Genomic DNA, 24,452 nt, shown 5'->3' with positions numbered 1-24,452 from the left:
GGAATTTAATTAAGTAGCCACGGCTTCCCCACTCCGGCCTGTGGGATAAAGATTTCACCATCAACACGTCCCCACTTTCATGCTGTTGCTTTTTTTTTATGATTATTAATATTATTATTTCAATTAGAGCCTGCATGGTGGCGAGTTTATTCTTGTTAGAGATTATTATTTTTATTTTTTTTACAAAGCCACTATCTGGACACATTAATTAAAACATTATTTTTATTTTTTTACTAAATAAAGTGCATGTGCAGCTGAAGTCTGGCTTGTTTAAAATCAGGTTGTTTAAATCACGAATAGGACCTGAATGCGTCACGCGAGTGGCGAAAGAAAGACAAGACAAGACAGGGCCAATAGAAAAAATAAAAAATAAAAAAGAGAATTCCAATAACTGTGAAAAGACTAAATAGACCTGACTAGACCTGTCTCTAAAATAACAACGTTTTGTACAAATATTACATTATTTTGGGGCATATTATTGTTGGTAGTGAACCACATGCCCACATGACGAGCTGTATAGGTGGGAAGTCAGCTAATACTACATTCTCATTTAATTATTTATTTATATATGTTTTCCTCATAAATACATCTCCATTTAAGGTTATTAGTAAATTATAGACTGTAAAAACAACATTATGTAGTATTTCAATGGCTTTCTATCGTCCTGTAACATGTCCAATGGTGGCTGTCCCGCTGTTGTTTTTGTTTTGCCGCGTGCGTGTGTGCGCACGTGCGCCTCACCCGAAAATCGATCGAACTACGCGCGCGGATGTCTGTGTGTAGCGCGTGCTCGCTTTGCAAGCCCTTCACCCTCATTGGACGTCGTCAGTCGTGACAGGGACGATCTCACGCGACCCGATTGGTCCGGCGCACGTGTGTACGCGCACACGTGCTTCCTGCAGGGTGTAAGAGAGAGAGAGAGAGAGAAACACTGTGTGGGGGGGAGAGGGGGAGAGGGGGAGATAACGGTTTTAGGAGAGTTTAGGAAGAGCGAATACACAGATATTACGCTGCACCGGAGAGAGGACGGGTCGTTCACGTGGAGCCGCTCGCTATGCCAGGTCTCGGACGGGTTCAAGGAGACGACATGTCGCTGTAGGTGATATTAAGAAGAATAAATAATAATAATACAGGTATTCGTTCGTTTCCTTCCAGCGTAGAGGCTCGTTTGTACATGCTGTCCGTCTAAATTGGATACCGAAGGGGGCGGGAGCAACAAGTGGAGTTTGGCGCCGGAGAGGCCGAACATTTCTCACCGTCGACCAGCTATGGAGGAGCGGAAGGAGCCCAATGGCAGCCGGGACTCGACCGAAGAGGAGAGCATGTCTCTGTCGCCGAACCTCCCATCCCCGCCCGTGATTTTACCCCACCAGGCGGCCCAGCAGGCCCACCACCGCACCACGAACTTCTTCATCGACAACATCCTCCGGCCGGACTTCGGCTGCCGAAAGGAGCCGAGCTACCGAGACCGGAGCCAGACGCCGGGCAGGGAAAACGTCAACCCGCTCGGTGCGAGGCCGCCGCCGCCGCACACCGGCAGCCTCTGCCTGGACTCCAACTGCAGCAGCGACAGCGCCTCTTCGTCGCCCTCCTCCTCCTCTTCCTCCTCTTCTTCCTCCTCCTCGTCGTCGTCGTCCACGTCCTCGTCGCCCTCGTCCAAGCAGAAGTCGTCCAAACAGGGCGAAGCGGCGGGCAACGGGACCGGAGGCTCTCCGCCCATCACGAAGGAAAGCCAGCCCATGTTGTGGCCCGCGTGGGTTTACTGCACGCGCTACTCGGACCGGCCCTCATCTGGTAAGGCGCTAATGGTCCCCGAATTATGCCGCCTAGGGTGTCTGAGTGCCGGGGGGACTGTGTCGGGTTGACCGCCTCGTCCTCCTCCGCAGTTCAACTCCTTCAAAGTTTTCTGTGTGAGAGATATTTATTTTTCTTTGTAGGCTAGTTTACTACTTTAACTCAAAACTTACAAAACTGGTTATTTATTTTAAAAAATGAATGAGGACAGACATTACCAACTTAAAGATGAATATGAATTTATTGAAGAGTGTAGTGTAAGCAAAATGTCATAAAATAAATAGTGCATTTAATTCCATTACTCCTCTCTCTCTCTCTCTCTCTATCTCACACACACAAATAATAATAAATAAAAGAGCTTTATGGGATCGAGTGTCTCATATTTGTTACAGGATACTCATTAATGTGCAATTTGTCAGCTCAAAAATCTGTATAATTTATAATGTGATTCAGTGTGTAATGTTATCACATTATGCATTAAAGTTTGAAGTAAGAACTACAATATAAGGCTTCCGTGTGTGTTGCACATCTCCTCACGTTGTGTGAGGACAAGACATGTTTTGACCTTTTTCTCTTCGTCAGCAAAATTCAACATTCACCAAAAAAATATGTTATTATTTATGGATTATATCAAAGATGAACTAGCAGTATAAGCTGTGCATTTCAACGTGATTTTGAGGAAAACCCTTTATGACTAATACCCGCAGCTGTGTAATGTTTTAGTATAGAAGCCTAAAGTGTCGCAGCATGTTATTATTATTACTACGCAAATGTTATGTTGAAACGACTTTTAAACAAAGTCAGAGCATCACACTCACCAGTTTATGATACAATATTTTACCCAGATAAATAATCCTATATACAAGGCTTATTTTCAAATGCAGTGCAAGTTTTAATACATTACATAAATGTGATGCACTAAGTCAGTGGGCACACAATCTCTGCAGTCGTTGTGCTTTATTTTAGAATAATTAAAGTGTTACTAAAAAACAGTTATGGTCAAAATAGAGAACACATTGCAATTCCTTGCAATTGTCGCCTTTTAACCTGAATAGTGTGTGTTACTGTCAGCTGATGTTGGTCCAGAGGATGCATTCAGTGTTTGGTGACATAATTGGAGAATGCATAAGCTTAAAATAAGTGTTCTTAAAATATTATTTATAATAACAAAACAAAAAAAATCCAAACAAAACATTTTTTTTTTTTACTGAATTATGAAGACAAATAAACATGTGTGTTGTTTGAAAACGCTTGTTTTGTTCTGTTAAGCAGTTTACACATGACGGTGCTTTTTAATGGGCTCCTGCTTTTCTTTATGGTTTGGTACTTTATTGTGTTATAAAGTGATGAAGTTATGAAGGTCAAAGGCCCTCCCGTTACTTTCGTTTTATTTACGTTTTTCATACGCTTTCTTGCAGTCTTTAAAGTGTGTTGCAGCTTATTGTGTTATATTAAAACTCATCTTATGTGTCAGTCGGCTGTGACTGCATTAACGCATTTAACTCGTCGCCTCCTCTCCATCAGGTTGTAGCTGCAGGATGTTATGACAGTTTGTGGTCTGATGCAAATCCATGCATTTCTGCTATTTAAACCTCGCGTTCATTTCGGCCACGTTTGTTCTTAAGTTAAGTCTTTAGTGGGACTGTTGTCAAAAATGTTCCATTTGAAACGAGGCTGCTTGTTTTGGTGAGAGAGTCAGGACAGTCAGCCTCACACAAAGGCCTGATCTAATTAGGGCAACCGCATTCACACACCAAAACGTGTTTATTCCAACTATGATAATAACTTTTCTTTAATGCACTACCATTTCCCTACAGCAATTCATTTCAATACAACTTTATCAATGCCTTGTACGAGGGCAATTTGATTCTGGGGCCAGACAGACAAGAAACAGACAAATCTAACACTTAAAATAAGGAAATTGCTGACCTATCAATAATGTGTGTGTGTGTCCAGTGTAGTGGGGCACTGCCTTTATGAATGCAATGTTTCTGTCTTTTATTAATCATCTTCCACATAAGAGTAAGTCATAAAATCACACGTGACCTGAGGATGGCCATTCAGATACAATACCAGGTTACTATTAGTTAAATATTAATTCATAATCACGTGATGTAAGGCTTTGTGACACAACGAGACATCGACCGCTGTGGGCCTATATTGCGCGGCGGAGGAATTAGTCAATCCATTACAATATATAAAACCAGTTCAAATGAATGGAATTCGGTTTCTATTATTGCTGTTTATGCTATTTAGTTTTTTTTTCTCGTGAAATGATCCACGTTGAATAGCTTTATGTTTCCATGTGGAATGCTGGTTATGAGTGAATTCCTGGTGTTGGGACGAGGCAAGCCTCCAAATTGAATGTATTTTATTGTGAAAAGTCAAGCAAGTGTGGGTGAAATAATCAATTCCGCAGCAGCTCATTTCACACCAGGACGTCTGTCTGGGTGACCTACATCTGAACACCTCGAGCTGATGTTAGAGGGACTCTCTGCGCCTCGCGCCTCACATTGTGCTCGTGGTCCAGCAGTAGAATAAATATGTTTTATTCCCCTTGTTGTTTCCACGCCAGGCCCGAGGACACGCAAACTGAAAAAGAAGAAGAGCAGCCCCAAGGAGGACAAGCGGCCCCGGACCGCCTTCACGGCCGAGCAGCTGCAGAGACTGAAAACCGAGTTCCAGGCCAACCGGTACATAACGGAGCAGCGGAGACAGTCCCTGGCCCAGGAGCTCAACCTCAACGAGTCCCAAATCAAGATCTGGTTCCAGAATAAGAGGGCGAAGATCAAAAAGGCCACCGGCTACAAGAACGGCCTGGCCCTGCAGCTCATGGCCCAGGGACTGTACAACCACTCAACCACCACCGTGCAGGAGGAAAAGGAGGAGAGTGATTAGAAAGGGCCCGGATGTGGCCCAGCTGAGGGCCTCGAACCTGACTCTTTTGGGCTTTTGGAGATAATGAACAAACAAACAAACAAAAAATGAACTGGAAGTGGAAGTGGAGGAGACGCTATTTAAAAAAAAAAAACACACAGATTTCTGTTAATGGTGACAGTATATGGACATAATTATATAAATGAACGATCGTTATTAAAGTTTATATAGCCAAAACAGTTATCATGTTGTATACAGTATATTTAATTTCACCTCTCACCCCGGACCCTTTCCGTCTGTCCTCATTGTTTCTAGGAAGTCGATCTGGCTCTATAGGGTTTTTTTTTTCTTTTTTTTTGTGGTCCCCCATGTCCCCCTCACATTAGCGCCACGTTTTCCTTCAACACGTCGGTCCGCAAACTCAAAACAAGCCAAAGATTTTAATATGTTCACTGTAGTCTGAAATAAAGAGAGAGAGAACGGCAGACATGGACTAAAACTTTGCTTTCTTTCACTCGTTCCCACGGATAAAAGCGTTGAGCAGCGTTTTGGTGTTTAAAAGCATGTTAAATCCTTTTACTCAGCCTATAATTAATAATATTTATTATTATTATTATTATTATTATTTATATTATATTATTTTATTCTTGTTTTATTATGATCATAATACTTATTATTATTATTATTGGATTTTTAAGTGGAAATTATTTATTTTATTTTATTTTGCAGTTGGACTTTTTAAGGAAAAAATTATGATTATTATGATTATTTTATTATTATTTTATTATTAGTATTAGTATTTTTATTTTTATTATGAATTTGTCACTAACCGCTTTTCCCAAAATGCCTGCATGAACATAAAATATATAGTTCATGCAACAAATTTATAGGAGCAACCCGTAATTAATAACAGTCTTTTTAATTGTTTCTCACTAACATATATGGACGATTTTAAACATACTATTTTATTAGTTTTTTATATTTGACATAATTGTGCAGAGATATAAACATAAAACACACACACACACACACACACACACACACACACACACACACACACACACACACACACACACACACACACACACACACACACACACACACACACACACACACACACACACACACACACACACACACACACACACACTCAGCAGTTCCTGTTTCACAGTTCATGTTTCACTATAATCAGACACTGCTTGTTTCTCCATGTTGGATAACATTTCACCTATTAATCTATTCCGGGCATTTACAAGGTTTAAAGTCTCCGGTAACGTTTCACTCACAGAGACTCTTGCAGGAGCTTAAATGGAATGAAAACATGTATCGAGGAAAAACTGTCAGTGAGCTTCTCGGTCCTCTGCTTTAGGGAGAAACATGGGGTACATGTGGCCTGTTTGACCTCACGTGACCTCAGGTTCAGGTTTGATATAGAGCCTGGCTGTGAACCCTCTGACATGGCGGCGGCTGTGTGTGTGTGTGTGTGTGTGTGTGTTTGTTTTTGTATGTGGGTGCTCAACGTCAGCGAGAGCAGACAAAGTTGAGAGTCTCTGCATATGATTGTATGATGATGGGGAAGTTATTTGCATTGTATAGCTCTTAAAGGCATGCATGGGAGGGTTTTTTCTATTTTTTTAAATTAATAAAAAAAATTAGGGGGCTGTTTAAGGGGAAACCACATTACAACAAGGCACAAAAACTCACATAATTTTAATTTCACTGTTGTGAAAAACTGTCCAAACTCTCCAGCAATGTGGTAAAAGAATAAATGATTCAGTAAACCAGTTACTAGGGGCCCATCTATAATTGTCATTTGCCCTCACTTCCACTTGCATCATCCAGCTGTGTGTATTTACATTCATTCTGACTCATATTTAATGTTTCCATCCTACTGTCTCCTATTGCAAAGCATGGAATGAGGCTTAAACTTTATATGAAATTGGCCCATGAGGTCATGATTTATTCTCAAAGCTTCTATTATGAGTTATTTGCCATGACAGTGATTTTCTCTCTCTCCCCTAACACATATAAATACGCCAGAGGAGAGCTCTGACCTTGATTTGATTGTTTATTTGATAAAAAAAAAAAAGTTAAAACGCTTTAAGGATGCACGTTGGAAGTGGCATCATGTCCTCTAAACATCTCTTATTAAAAACGCACCACTGTGCTGCTGCTGACTCACGTGATTCCGTTCAGTCGCTCACAAACAACCGATTTACCGGATTATTTAATTAAGAGCTAACGAGCCTGCAGAGGTCTGCGGCGGAGGAGTTCACGGCCCTCCGCGTTTCGGGCTTTTTAATTATTTCAAGTGCTGCGTTTGTGCTCGTGCCTATAGAGGGGGGATTTAATAAGCGCACAGCAATGTTGTGTTAATAATTGATTTCGATAAGGACGAGCAAGGACTCGCTGTTGGTTTGTATAGGCAGGTTATTTCACATTTAATTAAAGGCCCATCTTTTTTTTTTTTTTTTTTTTTTTTAAATAAATGGCCCTATTTGTTTACGAATACTGCGTACATATCGGGGTGCAAACAATACTGCGCCTGTTAATGTGCACAATTTGATTGAATCGATTTATTTGATCAAACATGATTTTGCCTATAATATTTCTAGTTATTATTTTTTTTTTTTAAAGTCCATATTTCATGCAGGGATTCCTGTTTTTGGTCTTGCCTCGCAGACAGTAGCAGAGCTCTGCTGCAGGTAAGCTGCTTCATAAAGTCAGCCCTGCAGCATCTCTGTGCTTTAGCAGTGGGAACCTCCAGGGGTCCTAGGGGGGCCAACAGCAATATTAGGAATAATTTAAAGTCACAGAAATGTGTGAATGAATATTCATAGGGCTTGATTTCAGTTGCAATGACACGCAATCTAATTTGATCTGCACGTTATCATCAAATGGGTCTCTGTGGGTCTAATGTACACTTTAAAGACACTTTAAAGTGACTGTTTAATGCACTTTGTTGTAAACAGGAACTGAATAATGTTTTAGAAAAACTCAGGCCTGATGGCCATCTGGCCTGCATGTGTGTGTGTGTGTGTGTGTGTGTGTGTGTGTGTGTGTGTGTGTGTGTGTGTGTGTGTGTGTGTGTGTGTGTGTGTGTGCAGAGGTGAAGAGGCTGCCATAGCTAACCCTCTGCAGCTCCTAATATGATAATGATAGTCTCATTCCCCGCTGTGCACAAGGAAGAGGATCCGCTGACAATGTATTTAAAATTCATACAATTATGAAACAGCGAGAGGGGTTTCTCTCTCCCTCTCTCCCACCTTGTCGTTTAGGGAGCGGAGGGTTTATCTGTAAAACAAAGAAAAGCCGGGGATCGTTTGCATAGTTTGCATAGTCTGCCTCGCAGGCACAATATGGATTTAATTTATATGCAAATGAAAGCAATAAAAAGGAGAATACACTCTGGAAATCTCTGGCGCTTTCAAAAAAAAAAAAAAAAAAAAAAAAAAGGGGGAGAGAGTTGGATTCAGGGCAGGTATGACACACACACACACACACACACACACACACACACACACACACACACACACACACACACACACACACACACACACACACACACACACACACACACACACAGAGCCGAAGCGTTATCAGCCTCAACCGAGAACAATGTTATATAATAATATCCACACAAACTGCAGCAGAGATGGCATTAATGCATGCACCTGAAGTTGGCTAATTAAATAGGATTTTTTTTTTTATTGTGAGGAATAAATCAATGACGCACCGGATGCAACAAAGACACAAACTGCACTGCAATAAAGCTAATTCAATATGATCCTTTCAAATAGGTTAAACTACTCGACGGTATGTAAAGTAGTTATTAGCACCACCCCCGGATAAAATACCCCCCAAAAAAAAAATCTACATTCTTTTAAAAGTCCTGTCTGCATAATGAGACACTAAGCTCTTATCTTATAACTTGTATGTACTTTTATTTTGAAAGTTTCCGAAAGCAGGACTTTTACTTCCCAAAAATAGCAGTATTTCCGTTATTATTGAAGTAAAAAGGGCGGCTAATGATCAGAAGTATGTCATACTCCTAAAATACTTGAGTAAAAAACTTACACAAACTAGCCCCCCCCCTCCTCCTTCAGAAACATGCGGGCCGACCACCTGTCACTCAAACAAAGAGTGGGCGGTGACCTCAGCAGTCCGCCTGAACCCAGTGTTTGTTTTTGCACGCTGCTGGAAAAAATACATGTCAACACGGAAGTGGAAGGCAGGAAAAAAAAAAACCACGTGCTTACACACACACACACACACACACACACACACACACACACACACACACACACACACACAGAGCCATTTAAAGGGGCTTCTTAGATCACTACTCTGTGACGGTGGTGGTTACTAAGTAGAGGAGTTTAGAGGGATCCTGCCTCCATAATGGGGGAGAGTGGGTGACACTAGGCAGCTCATCCAACTGTATGATGAAACACACTATCTATTGTATTCATTACATCAGTTTAACTTTTATTAAATTCTTTTTTCACAATGTCACTTTTCATAATGCCACATTTTATTACTTCATGTCCCATTTCCTGGCTGTGCCGTTCCCCCCCCTCTTAAATATATTTAATACCAACATTTTTTGGGTTACACAGAATAGCTCAACAGCTAGCCTAATGCAATTTAGCACTCTTACTTTAGCTTGTAGATTACCAAACTAGATTCAGAACTGATATACATTTTTAATGACATAATAATTTCTTAAAGGGTAAAATAAACACCAAAAAGGTCAGATTCCAGTCTTAATTCAAGTTCACCACATTTTTACTTGGGGTCCGTATAATGCGGCGACATCTTTCAATAGGTTAAATGTATGAAAGATGAGTATAAATTACAGCTAAAACTTGGTCACCACTCTATTCTAATATTATTGTTTTTTTGTCTGTGAACCAATGAGAGGTCTTTGCACTTGACTTGGAAGAACATTTGCAGAGTGTGTGCGTGTAGTTGGATGTGTGTGTGTGTGCGTGTGTGCGTGAGGACAGCATGCATGTCAGACCGATCAGAAGAATGACTTTCAAACAATTTAACCCAGGGTGTTTTCCAGCGTTCACATATACCAAGATCGGTTCTCACCACAGGGGGGGAAGTTTACTCATGACTTATTGTGGGGTGTCAACTGGACTATCTCCAACTCACACACACATACACACAACGACTCGGAACAGACAAAGGTGGCATTGAGAGGGAACCTCCCACAATGCAGCTGAGCGTCCAGGGGGGGCCCTCTGCTCCAACAGCCGCGATCTCACCGAGCTAAATCCAGATTACATGGAGGATATACACAGTGCCACTTGTTTACTCTGCCCGGCAGGGGGTGATTTGAAGGGGGGGTGGTGATGTTATGAGGGTGGTTGTTGGGGGGGCAGACTGGTTCAGGCCTAAAGAGAGAGTCAAGAGACCCCCCTTCTAAGAACATTCAAAGGACGGCTTCCTTCTCTGTAAAAACTGCATTTTCTTCTATGGAGTCTTGCACATTTTTAGCCTGTGATTTAGGAAATAAAACAGCACCGGAAATATATGAATCAAATGTTCAAATCTATGTCATATAGAGGTGAAATTGTGACTTTCTTTGGTCCATGTGAACCAGATCTTCCTCAACCAACCCTGTTTTATTTTTTTCAAAGATGATCCAAAGAGTAAGGATGTAATTTTCCAATATGTAGCGTGCTACTGAGAAGTCGGCGCAGTTCCCTAGCCCTAATTAAATAGCAAGCGTTGGGAAATCCAGCCACAGCTATGCGGCGCACAACACTTTGGGCTGAGCATGCTGGCAAGTCCTTTTATTTTTGATCTGCTACATCTTCATCAAAATAAGTCATCACATGCAGCGCATTAATCAGTGTGAGAAGTTTGACTGCAAAACAACGGCGAGGTGCAGAAACACGCAGGGAAACATCTGTATTCAGGAGAGAAGAGGGGAAAACAAAGGGCGGGTTAATGACATACAATGATGTGTGTGATGCGCTATCTCACACTTATTCTCATGGTGGGAGTCTGATGCTCGCAGAAACACAGCGAGAACAAAGGAGAGGACACCTGGGATTCCCCCGTTATATGGGTGGTCACACGCACCTCTTCTTCTTCTTCATGCCTCCCACATGTGGAAGCACTTCATCTTCCCACTGCCTCTCTCACTCTTCCTCTCTGTCTCTCTACTCCTCTGTCTGTGTGTGTGTGATCCACTTCACCCGAGGAAACCAAAGCTGTGAGAAGAAGATGGTCACCGATGACAACCTCCCATCTGCTGCCTCCTTAAACGCTTAGAGAAAGGGATTTGCTGTAAAAGCAGCGCACCACATTCTTTTTTTGGGGGGTGGGGGTGGGGTGGGGGTGGTGTCATGTTGGTCAACCTAGCCTGTAAAGTGATGAGAACACAGACACCACAACCATCCATGTGTCCCCCAGTGTAGATCATATAGATCAGCACTGTGTTGAGTGACAGCAGGCCACCTGTATTGACCCGTATGTGTTATTTTTTTGATTATCATTATTTGCTGGATCATTTTGTAGCCTCTCACCCTCCTCTCTCACACTTCAAACGCCGACACACCCGTGGGGATCTCTCCCTCCGTCTCTCATCGAGGCCGGCCCTTGGAGGTGATGCGGGGAAAGCGATTAGTCATATTCAATTTACATACGGCTGTCACGGCCTCCTCCGGGCTGAGCGCTGATGTCATCCGTGCGTGGGGGGGGCGCTCCCCCCCTGCCCCCCTCAGCGGGGCCACCCGGCGTATGGGAAGACTTCTCGCTGTTGGGGCGAGGTTGGGTGGGGGGTTCCTCTCCCCCCCTGATGGGAGCATCAGCGCTGCTCAAGTGGCATGATGAATGTGGGGCGGCACTTTCGTGTGCATGTGTGCATTTGTGTAAGCCGTGTGAGACAGCAGGCAAGTAGTGTTCTTTACATATCAGATGAAATATACGCTAAAAATAAAACCATTTTTGCTAAGATATCAATATAGTGTCAAAATGTAAATATTAAAAAGACGAAATGTAAGTTTTATTTTTCTTTCTGCAGTAACACAGTACATACAATACTGCATTAGTGATCTCCAAGGGGTGTGAATCTATATTTTTCTTGGGGGTTTAATGCTGCGTTTAAGAAAACTCGGAACTCCAAAATTGTCCAACCTCTTTCTAGAAAAAAGTACTATGGAACGCACTCAAAGTTCCTACTTGTGAACTTGGGGCAAATCTATCGAGCCCAACTTCACGAAGACGTGCATGGAAGCGCACATTTTAAATGGTAAACCATCAACTAAAAGGCAATATTAATAAATTTTGCATGTATTTAATTATATCAATACATACTATCATACAGTAAAAGCTGCTGCTGCACATAAATTGAAGTCAAGATATGTCCCAATGTTATTAGGTAAAAAACAATCTCTGAAAGTTATCTTCTATACCCGAAACTTCTTTGTCCAAATGTTAAAAATTCCATAAAAATGTGGAGGCCGCACTGCTAAGAGTTCCCTTGTGTGTGCACTTGTCAAAGAAAAATCAGTTTGTCTCAGTCAGCAATGTTTTTGTTTACATTGGAGGTCGGAAGTTGGAAATTTGAACTGCCGACCTTCAAGTTGTCTGGAGCGCAGCATCGGTCCCGTCTGTGATTTTAGCACTCCAGATAACAGGAGACAGAAGACAGTCTATGCTTTTGCTACGTTCGCTAGCTAGGCTAACTACAGTTAGCTTCCACTTTGGTAACAACTAGCTTCCATTCTCGGCGCGGAAGCCAGTTGTATGTTAGAAAGCTTGCTACACTCCCAATAAACAGCCAAAAGAGTTGTTTTGTCTTTTTTAAAAGTGAGATGTGAGATGGAGGTGCTAGCTTGCCAGTTAACCTAGCTTGCTAGCTTCCATATTCAAGTGGAATACAAAGTTAACAGCATGATGGGTCCTCCTAAATGTTTCCCAAAATAAAATGTCTTTCACCTTATACAGGGGTATGAAGTGCTTTAGTCAGTCGTGGAACATTTTTTTCAGGATTAAAAAATGTGCATAATAGCTTCCTCACACATAAAGTAAGGAAAATTCCATCATTAATCAATAAATCAATCAATCAGGTTCCGTACAGATACCCACACACCTGACACTCTCACAGTGGGAGCGCCTAAGCTCGTCCTTACAGACACATTAGCTCAGATATGGCTCTGAACTCCTCCAGGGGTCAAGAGCCGGCAGTCCATTCTGCAGTCGGCTGCTCGGAGGGAAGCCGTGGAGCTTGTGAGGGTTTATAGGGAAGAGCCACTGGCAGCCGTCCAGAGGAGGAAGTCTAAGTTATTTATGAAGCCCCGCTTGACTAAAGACAGTAAAGCTTCCCATATTCACTGAGTCTGGCTGCTCCAACTATGACGCCGAATCAAATTTGCTGCAGTTACGAGCGATCAATTAAGTGGACAATTGGGTGAGTTCATGTACAGTAAGCATAATATGATTCTATTTTTTCTTTCAAACATGTGCTCTAAAAGACATTTACATGCACAGATGCACACGTTATCATGCTCACACACACACGAAGGCCAGAAGTTCAGGTTACCGGGGCAACTCATCTCTGGATCTGGGCAGCAGAATGCGAGACCGTGAATAACTGTTTTAACACACAGCCGGCGCAATGTGTGGTCTGTTACATACCATCTAAAGCATAACTCTGTGTCTGTCTGTCTGTCGGTGTGGGTGAGTGGGTGTGTGTGTCTGTGTGTGTGACGTCAGTCTCTCAGTGTGCATGTGTTTCATCTTCATCATCCTGTTTTGCTGTCATGTACGTGTGTGTGCTCATCTTCTGTGCAACAAAGCCTCTTTGCAGTTATGTTTTGTAGATATGTTTTTTCATAGAATATCATATATATATATATATATATACACAGTACCAGTCAAAAGCTTGGAAACACCTTGTCATTCAACTACTTTGAAGAATCTAAAATATAAAACATATTCTGGTTTGTTGAGCATTTGTTTGTTTACCACATAATTCCATATGTGTTCCTTCATAGTTTGGATGTCTTCAATATTAATCTACAATGTAGAAAAAATAAAAAATAAAAATAAAGAAAAACCATTGAATGAGAAGGTGTGTCCAAACTTTTGACTGGTACTGTATATATATCATAATATCAATTATGTTACATATACGTAAGGGACGGTTGTTGTTCAAGCTCTGAATGATAAATTTGAGTTAGCGGTGTAACGCAATGCTACTATGTTTATCAGTTTATGTCCAAAAATCACATTCATGCCAGATGTGGACGGGGCCTACATAGGAAGTAGTTTGATATTGTCGTTTTCTGTATTGAATTACTTTTTACCGCCATTTACACTCCTCATATGTGCATGTATACGTTTAACTGCTCACAGGGTATGAAAAACAAATCACGTACCAAAAGATTTATTACTTGAATAAATAGACAGAAAGGAGAGAAATTTCACTGTGGGAAATACAAGTCATGAGCACGTTGCATTAATTTACTTTGAAAACTGAAAGTTGTGTAACTTATAATGGTTGTGCTTGTGATTTATAAAAAAAAATGATAAACGAGAACATTTCAAGAAAAAAGTGCTAATAAGAGATCTGCTCATATTACATCATCAAACAAATGTATGTTTTAAGGAAGCAGGTCCAGGTGAAAATATGATGAATATTTTGTTATAAACTTTTATGCAAAATAAAATAAAAAAATCTGAAAAGCTCTCTTGGTCATTTTGCATGCACTTTTGAAACAGTCCCTAACTTCAGCTCTTACGTATCAGATCATGAGGTTTAAACAACAACTGTAGAACATCAGTCAACATCAGTTATTCTACAGAATGTCTGAATATAAAACTCAAAATCATTTAGCAATCAATTTAATATGTCAGGCATTGCTGACGTTATCAGACAATAAAAGATTATCACAGATACATTTTTTAACTGTTAAATGAAAAAGAAAAAAAGAAATATTTATCAGAAATGTTTAATTATGTTATGTTTCTGTTCACAATTGATATTGACCATGTGTCATTGTCAAGTTAAATTCTCAAATTCTCTGCTGTAAAAGGCCTGTTTAAGCTGAAATCTGAAGCTACCAAATGTTGGAACGCTAACAACGGCTGCTTAAATGCTACAGAGTCTTTGCTGTGGTGATGACTCATCTCTAGTTTGATCGTTCAACCGGACAAAAGGAGTCTTTATAGTTTTGTTCTTAAAAAAAGCAGCTCATTCATATTTCTTGCGAGTTTCGTTTGTCTCTCTGCTTTCCCACCTCCTCGCTAACAGGTGTGAGGCTGAACACCTGCGTGTCTACTCTGTGACGAATCAAAGGGGTCAAAGGTCAGACACGGGAGACGTTTAAGTGAAGGATGTTCCTACAAACACAACATCGAGACCCAAAAAAAGTATGCAAGTAAAAGGCGATTTTGCTTTTAAAACGTCCAACTAAATTTGTTTTCGTCTCGCCCTCCGCCTGCTTCTGTGCGTTGAACTCCGGGGTTTTCCAGAAATCATCGGGAGCAGATGGCGGCGAGGCGCAAAAAAACAAACATCAGAGAGAAACAGAGAAAATGGAGACGAGCATAAGGGAGCTGAAGCGTTTTTTTCCCCGTCAAAACTGCGGAGGGCCGACCGCAGATGTTTTGTCGACAGAAGAGGAGCCGTCTCCCAACAGCTGGTCGGGGATCAGATCTGTGTCAGTGCGTGGATGACCTCCTGCAGCGCTTCAACATGCTGGAAACCAGACGCGCCGGGACAAAACGTACACGTCAGAAGTGGCGGGTGGGGGAAAAAATAAGATTTCACAACGAGATTTTAAGTCAAAATTGTAAGCGAAAACATTTGTTGAAGTTCTTTTAAGCGAGACAAACAGATCTGTAAAGAATTGGTTTTTTTTGAGGTTGCTTCAAGTTCTTATATTCCCATCGATTGTCACAAGAAAGAGAACTCTGTTATAGTTGATGTTAGGATTTGATTGTCTAACTGCTCGTTGTCGCCGCCCACAGAGTAAGCTCCTATAGCGTTCGCCAGCAGGCCCAGTGAGGATCGACAACAATAGTTTTTTTTATATATGGCTGCAGAGCCGGCAGAAGAACATTCCCCCGCTGTTATGACGTGTATAGGTGTGTGGTCAAGACCCATCAAAGACAAATTTAAATGTCAGCTTAAAAAAAAAGAAAAAGGCCAATTTTCGGTCAGTGGATGGGAATTCAGAGGTTGTACGAAATGTGTTTGTGTGCGTACATGTGCATTTCTCCACAAATACAGACTTCAGAGCTGCTATATCATGCTGTAAGTAAGAATAGCATTCTAGTTTTATTTTTCTTTGACTCAAAAAGTGGAAAGAATGAGCAAAGTCTTCCAAAGAAGGACGATTGATACCATGAACGCGTCAGTGTTGGGTAACCTAGAAGTACTCAGATCCTTTACTTCAGTTAAAGTATTATTATATTTTTACAAGAAAAAGTCCTGAAAGTATCATCAATGAAATGTCCTAAAAGTATCAAAAGTCTCATTCTGCAAAAATACATCATATATAGTACTATTTTATTGTTAATACTAGTACATCATTGCATTAGTAAGCTATTTTAGTCCAGTGTATACCATCCTAGGGGTCCAGTCCAAAAGAGGATTAATGGGATAGAGGAGATGAAAAAACTGTTTCAAGTTCTGCTGAACATATTTTCCTGTACTTTTCCCTGATATTTGCTGAGTAAAATCGCATTCTAAAACATCATTACAGCTGTTTGATAAATGTAGCGGAGTAAAATGTATATTATTTGTCGCTTAAATGTAGTACAGTTGAAGTATAAAGTAGTGTTAAATACTCAAGTAAAGTACCTTAAAAGTTTTACTTAAGTACAGTACTTGAATTATTCAGTTTTTGTTCATTTTGACTTGCCATACATTAGTTTCTGATCAGGAAGACACAGGATGTAGGTTTTAGATTTCAAAATAAGAGTGTATTCTGTTACCCAAAACTGAGACAAAAATACAAAGCGAGAGTGAGTTTCAACTAAACTGGGCTTAAACAAAATGCAGCACATTACACTGCAACAAAACAACACCTGCAACGAGTGGCAACGAGTGGCAGGTAAAACTAACTTAATATTAAATGTGAAAAAATAAATAATAATATAAACTTACAAAACAAACATCTAGAAAAACAAGCAAAGGTCAAAACAAGGTAAAAATGTGTGAATTTAACATTAATAAATGTTACATTCTGGTGTGAACGATGAGAAATACTTCCCCCTACAAAATGACATTCTTGACAACATAATAATAACGTGCATTATGATATCAGTCACAATATTGACTAGATGCGTTTCTGTGGGCGTTGATGGGTGTATGAGTCGTGACGGATCGCTGACATGTGAAGAGCAGCCCAGTCACGTTCACCAACGTTTTCACGTGGAAACTTTTCCTCCGATTTAACCAACGACAGAAATGAATAACACGGCAGGCTGCTTTTGTTTTTCTATTTTTTTTCATGCAGAGCTCTTCTCTTGGTAAGAGCTTTATTTGAAGACAGATGTTTTAAAAAAAAAGGCCACAGTTTTTTCATTACAGTGTTAAGCAAGGCCACATTTTTGTTTTCTTTGGAGTATCACTGACTTCTGACCGAGCCGAGTCCCAGATATGTGGTGGTTTCTTATCTAAGAAGTGGCTTCAGGGGGAAAGTTTTTTTATGAGAGTTTTTTATTTTTCTCTCATATTTTATTATCTTTTCTCGCCCACATTAGTGATTCTGCTCCAAGTGAAGAATAATAAATCTTAAAGAAATTTTAAAAGTTACTTTTTACACAAGTTCTGCCAGCCTCGCAACTTATCAAGCGGTCAGAATATTATCGCTGTATTTTATGCTTGCCAGGAAGTAAATGTACAGAACCTCTATTTAATTAAACATTTTCTTTATTATTATCTCAGAAGAAAAAAAAATGAATTAAGGTCTAATTTACCAATTGGTTGAAAACATTTTCTCTGAATAAAAAAATTAAAACGCAGTGAACAATAACCCACTAATGCCATTCTACACAAACACGATCAATGGACTGTAATCTATGCAAACTCCTTAAGCAGCTCGATGGGGAGAGCTGGCTGATTGTTTTTCCATTAAGTAATATTACCGCCGCGTGTATAGCCACAGGTCGATGTGGTGCTCATTATGGCCGCGGGCTGATAATAATTAACCGCTAATGTGTGTAGAAACAGGCCCCTGATGGGCTGATGGGAAAGCGAGGCGCTCCCCGAGGAGAGCGACGCAGCAGCAGCAGCAGCTCTCCTCTCCACTCGCTGCACAGAGAGACCCACATGGGCCCCGCAGACTGCAGACCAGATTAAGCAGATTGATTAAGACGGGGAGTAATTGTGGGGGAAAGTGTTTGTACTCTCAGATTTGTCTCGTATACAAGTAGGCTGAGAATAAAAGAGGAGCCGGGTGATTAGTGTGAAAAGAATTTGAATTTAAAATATATTTTGCTTATTAGAAGTGCTGTCTCCAAGACGGCTGAAAGTTATTTTAGCAACAAAAACCACTGTATGCCATTGTTCTAATAAGGAAACTATAAAGTGTATTTAAGTTGCAATAAATGTCTTTATTAATTGTCAAATAATTAATCATAGCTTTAAAACTTTATTCATTACTTATTTACTTAATTACTTAATTGTATTATTTATTATTTATTCACTTTATTTATATAGCACCTTTCATACAGATTATGTAGTTCAAAGTCTTGTACATTTCAAAAATAAATAAAAAACAGAAAAAACCTTCCTTTTACAGAAAGCATGCATTTGGAACTTTTAAGTGTAATAAAAAATTCAACAGATGAATAAAAACTGGAAAGCAAATATGCCGACAAGTCTGCAGTGATCAATATTAATATCTCATAAATAAAAGGGTGACAAACATCAAGTCTGCATTAAAATTTGCTAATAAAGTCACCAATAAAAGTGTAAGGTTAAGATTTGTTCCTTTTCTAATAACAAATGAAGTCTGAAATTATAAATGTTCGGATGTTTATAGACAAATTGGGGATTCAAAAATACTTTAAAGTGTTTCCAACTTTCTAATAAGCTGTTAGCAAAAGTTATTAAATCATATTAGTAAGTTATCAATAAAATGTCTGGAAAATAGCGTTTTAAATGTAAAAGTTGTTAATAAATTAATTTTGGTAATGATATAAGGGAAAAAAGAAGGATTCATTAATCAATACATCCACTAATTATCTACTGTACATCTACAGGGCTCATAAAATTATGTCAAATCTTGTTTGCAGTTTAGGAAGAAGGAATATTGAATAAGACAACAGTAAATTTGTCCATAATTTATACAGACTCTAAGTAGAGACGAACCAGAGAGCAAAAAATTAGAGACAGTTGGTCAAAAACACAGAGAAGTTGATTCCATGTAAGAGAAGTCTGGGAAGCCAGATGTTCACGAGGCTCACGCTCACTGCAGTTCAAGTCAGAGTACCAGTGTGCCTCAGTGTGTGTGTGTGTGTGTGTGTGTGTGTGTGTGTGTGTGTGTGTGTGTGTGTGTGTGTTAGAGAGACAGAAAGGCGTTTCCTGATGTCCTGGCCAGATGTTGCTGATCCCTGCCACTCCACAGAGGGAAGTTTATACCCAGCTTTACAGAATTAGGAGACCGCTGGGACGAGAGAGGCGATCTCACTGGACAAATTTGGTTAGCCGTTAAAAGAAGAAATATGATGACATTTTTTTTTTGTTTGTTCGTTATTTTCAACGGGTGGTATATGATTTGATAAAGCAAAATGTAACTTCTCATCTTAAAACACATCACAAAATGCTAAAGGCTAGTCTGTGATTTATTATAAATAAATCAAAATCCTATTGATGGTCGGGGATCCAGCCAGCCTGCACAATAGCACCGCTTAGGGTTTTGATCCTTTATTGCAGAACTATATGTGGAACTGTAAGAACATTAATAAGAAAATAGATATTGAGATATGTCATAATACAACACGTGGTGCAAATGGAAGCCGTGGAAAACTGAGTATTGAACAAAAGTTCATTCATGTTTATTTTTTAGTATTTGAATGTTTTCGAAATGCACCTTTAACTTATATTAAAGGGGCAATTCAATTTTACACATAAAGATCTGTTTGATGGTCATCAAAGGGAAATAACCAAGTGTTCCTTTAAGAGTACTACTCAGCCTTGTAAAACATCATCTGTGGTTCTGATTTTCCAAAGTCTGACAAAAACAACCCCAGTGATGTCATGGTGATGTCATCGGAGTTATCTCGGCTTGGAAACTACAAATTCCTTACGGCTGAACAGGAGTCAAAGAAAGTTATGGGCATTGACGAGTTAGGGAGGGTCTGATGAGTGATGCTTAAGAGTTGCATTGTGGGAAATGTAGGATGCAGTGTTTTTGGAACTTGACCCATGCAAGAGAATCAAAGTCAGAAGCCAGGGGCCTCCTCTCCTTTGACTTTGACCGTTTTTTAAAAATAAATGAGAGTTAATTAGTTGTAACTTACAGCTTTTGATGAGATGATAAGAATGGATACTTTTAATTTATCATAAACTTTTAAAAACTTAAAAAAGATCTGGGCTCCTCCTTTTACACAGACTTTAAGGAATAGTTGGACATTTTGGGAAACCTGCGTCTGAGAGGATTGATACCACTATTATATCTTTATGCTAAATATGAAGCTACAGCCAGCAGCCGGTTAGCTTAGCATAAGGACTGGAAACAGTGAGCCTGGCTAACAACAAACAAGTTATGACTTGGTAATTAGCAAGTTTTAGTGGTGCTTGACAGAGGCAGGCTAGCTGTTTTGCTCTGCTTCCGGTCTTTATGCTAAGCTAACCAAACCATTGCCTGGCTTAGGGGTTGAACTGCTCGTGAAGAAAAACATTTAGTCTTTAAAAAGTAAAAAAAGAAAGAAAGAGAAAGATCACTGACTACACTGTCTATTCCCATTAAGTTGAATTAAAAGAAGGGGCTGTCAAAATGTAGCTAATTTAAATTGTATTGAAATTGATTGACTATGATTGAAATGCTGATTGGATATAATCTGCTACAGTTGATCCTTTAACTGCAATCGACTATCTGACAAATAAGGCAAATCAGACATTTAAATTGCATTCAAGACCAATTAAAAGACTGTATGCAGGTTGGACTGGTACAATGTCCAGATCATTATGAACTTTTAATCTTCTCTATGTTGATTGTTTTTGATGCTTGTGTGGTGCAACACATCAGTCTAACTGTGGAAAATGTGTATGTGTTGTCCCTCTGGTCTACAGCGCACATGTGTGTGTTTCTGCTCCTATATGTCCACACTTGCATCTGTCTTTCCCCTCACACACGTGTATGTGTGTGTGTGTGTGTGTGTGTGTGTGTGTGTGTGTGTGTGTGTGTGTGTGTGTGTGTGTGTGTCTGTTTCTCCATGTGTGTGTTCAGCGCGGGCGTGGGGATCCATCTGTGTCAGGTTAACCCGCTGGGAGCCTTTCCCAGCAGGTAGTCCTGGAGGGCCTAAATCATCTGGACGGCCAGAAGCGTGAAATCCTTCCAGGCCTGGACAGATGTCTCTCTGTTCAGCCCGACCCAGCCCTCGGCGACCCCGCAGACCCCCTTAAAAGACCCTTTTTGGAGCAGACCCTGGCTGCACAAAACGCAGACCAGACTGTGTTGATTCGCACCCAAAAAGAAAGACAGCTCCAAGAAGAACCATTTTCGAAATCTATTCCAAAACTAGATAAAAAAGAAGCATCTTGATGATTCATAAACATGCTGCCAGGAGTGCCATATGCGTTATGAACCACCGACACGCCAAGGCCAGGTCAGCCAGAGGCCAAACCGGTCTGTGTTTGTGGGTGTGACACGGCAGAGAGGCAGTGAGGGAGACACCTGCCCTCTCTGACCCGAGGACCATCTGCACAAACCTTGATGTTTCACGCATCAGGAGATGGTCAGCCCACAGCGATGGACCTTGACTCCGTGTCACATGACATGTCTGCATGAATGGACTGAAATTGTACATGAAGTACTTCTTACATTACACCAAGGTGCATGTGTTCTGTGGGACTTGACAGATGCTTTAAACAACTGGAAAGGCATGCAGAGAGATGTATGAACAGAAAGCATCACATCCCCAACATTTGTTTCACATTTTTAACAATACACGCAGAAGAAAATGACAACCAATTTCTTCATAATTTCATATCAAAATTCCTTCCGTAAAACAAAATATGACATGTGCTAACTTAAGCTAGTACCGACCAATTTAAACCAATAACATTGTGGCATCCATCCATCAAACTATCTGCAACTTTTAGCGCCAAGGAGGTGTGCGTGGAACCACAGTCCTCCGCAGCTCCGTATCACGCCATGTTATAAGCCCGCCCACTTTTAAGAGGTCCAATGAAATGCTAAGGATTTGACCTAACGCTCTAACTTCCGTTTCATTGAGACCCAATCACATTATATATATATATATATATATATATATATATATATATATATATATATTATATACTTACGTCCATTGAGGCCCATTATCGATGGTTAAAACAGTGGACGTCTTTCCAGGAGCGACATTAAAACGCTCCAGTTTTACGCTTCCTGTCCGCTGGAGGCCTCCTCCTGCACCAGCTGATTGAGCTGGTGTTATGCTTTTTGAGCCTAGGTGGCTGAGCCGTGGGCCCTAATGGCTTCCAGCTGGGCCCGTGTGTCTGCATTAAGTCCTCAAGTGGAAAAGTGGCTGCAAAGTCAAACCACCTGGTTTGGGCCGAACTGCCGGGGAGGGCGTGAGGTGGCGGCGGACGGGGGGAAAAAACCCCTGGAAAAACCTTGGAGGAGGCAGACACAACATTCTTAATCTATTTTATTTTTTATTTACAGCTGCCAATTCATCTTTTCACGTTTTTTTCCCTCGCAATAGCAGCAGACTGGCATCCGTGCAGCTTAGCCGGCAGCAGGTGCTATTTTCGCACAACCTGTCAGCCAGTTCACACGAACAATTTGGGCTTACAAGCTCTGTAATCTGCTACATTGTCAATGCTCCGCCATTTGACCTTGGCCAACACAAAGCCTGACAAGAAGCAACAGGATCCTCTCGATTCTCTCATTTGGCGAGTGTGACCGCTGCAGCCGACGACAACAGATGTAACGTCGTCGGTCCGATACTGCAGCATTGTCACAATCGGAGCTACAAGAGCGGATAATTCTCTTACAAAGCAGCGTGACGGGAGGGACGGAGACCAACTCTGTGATTTCACGTTTGTCCGCGGTAACGTCTCTGCAGCAAACGCATTTTGGCACAAGCATGAAGTGGTTGTCACATTAGCGTTCTCCGTATTTGAGCCATGCATTCAGACAGGAAGGCACAGCTCAGAGAGGACATTCATTTATACAGCCTTGAGGAAATACCTGCATTGCACTCACACTCAGGACTTCTTTTATGTCTATGTCTTGCTCAAGGGCTCTGCGTCTGTACTTTTTTTAATTTATTTTTTGACAGGGAGGGACTAGCAATTCAATACCCCGGTCCTGAATTCCCAAGCACAGATTCAAACTGGCAACCCTCCAGTCCATTATGTTACTGCTGGCAAAAAATGATTTGAAAATGTGCATGTTTTTCATGAGCTGGGTTCTTTTTTTTTAAATATTTATTTTATGAGTGCCATATCATTTAATTAAATGAATTAAAAATGATTTCTTAATCTGTTTGCAAAAAAACAGTTACACAAAACCTTAATGCTTCATTGTCTTCGGTTGGCGGAGAAGATTGAGAGTACTCGAATGTCTGTGCGCTAACTATGAAGTTTGCAACGCCCTGCTTAGCTTAGCTTAAATACTGGAAGCAGGGGGAAACGGCTAGCTTGGCTTTGTACAAAAGGTAAAATCCCTTGTTTAATTGGTACAAAAACAATATGTGTCATTGTTTAGACAGAGCTAGTTAACTGTTTTCCCTGCTTACAGTCTTTGTGGTGTCAATCCTCTCATCAAACTTTTGCACAGGATGTACTGTAGGTACCATGGATCAGGACTTGGGACTAATTGAATCCTGTTGACCCAGGGACGATGGGTAAATTTCCTTGATAATGATGCATTGTGGACATTTAAACAACTATGAAATAAGCAGGAGGAGAGCTAGTGCTTGAATAAATAACATAGCTAACAGCTAAGGTATGGAGGTTGCATTGAGTTACACTTTTATGCGTTCAAGCGCTTTTAAGTTCAAATGAGCATTGGGCAAATGTATATTATAACATTATGTGTTGAATGTAATCTTGTAACATTTTGTTTTTGGCGAGGGGGATCATCAGCGGTTAATACAAAATTTAAAAAATGGTATGCAAACTGTTATAATGGAGTGTATGTTAGAGCACATGGGATTTATTGTTTATTTTTTACCGTGATGTTGTACTGGGTCTCAAAAATCTTGGAATTTCACTGCTATTGGTATCGACTACTACATTGTGATGTCCCTAGTTTTGGAAAGAAAGCAAAACTGTGTAATCAATACTTTAAAAGATTTAAAAAATGACAGTCGAATTGTCCATGGCCTGCATACACTCAAACACACACGGGGGTGTTATCAGTGTGGCCCTCAGCGCTGCGAGTGGCTGTGCCACACCACATCCATCACAGCTCGTCTCCGCCAGCCCCTCTGCTCAGGGGCCCCGGAGCCAGGGGGCTGGAAAAATGGCGGCGCAACGCGGCTGATGAGCTGGCGAGAGATATTTATGAGGATCCTCGCGACCAGCCGAACAAGATCTCAGGCAGACGACTCCCGACCCCGGGGGCCGTTCC

General features: G+C 40.7%; 1 protein-coding gene across 1 annotated transcript; it reads left to right on the top strand.

Moving 5' to 3' along the window:
* The first annotated feature begins 1,003 nt into the window (after positions 1–1,003).
* On the top strand, positions 1,004–5,150 carry LOC129111869 (homeobox protein engrailed-1-B-like). Its single transcript, XM_054624008.1, has 2 exons — positions 1,004–1,794; positions 4,370–5,150. Exons 1-2 carry the CDS (start codon positions 1,269–1,271, stop codon positions 4,690–4,692), a joined length of 849 nt encoding a protein of 282 aa, XP_054479983.1. The 5' UTR covers positions 1,004–1,268; the 3' UTR covers positions 4,693–5,150.
* Positions 5,151–24,452: the final 19,302 nt, after the last annotated feature.

This window comes from Anoplopoma fimbria, chromosome 22, assembly GCF_027596085.1.
Source record: "Anoplopoma fimbria isolate UVic2021 breed Golden Eagle Sablefish chromosome 22, Afim_UVic_2022, whole genome shotgun sequence".
NCBI classification, from domain to species: Eukaryota; Metazoa; Chordata; class Actinopteri; order Perciformes; family Anoplopomatidae; genus Anoplopoma; species Anoplopoma fimbria.
This window is presented reverse-complemented; position numbering and strand designations above follow the sequence as displayed.

Excerpts from the sequence above, each read along its gene's own strand:
- LOC129111869 (XM_054624008.1), top strand. The coding sequence starts at position 1,269 with ATGGAGGAGCGGAAGGAGCCCAATGGCAGCCGGGACTCGACCGAAGAG. Across the intron at positions 1,795-4,369 it reads CTCGGACCGGCCCTCATCTG|GCCCGAGGACACGCAAACTG; the intron begins GTAAGGCGCTAA and ends TTTCCACGCCAG.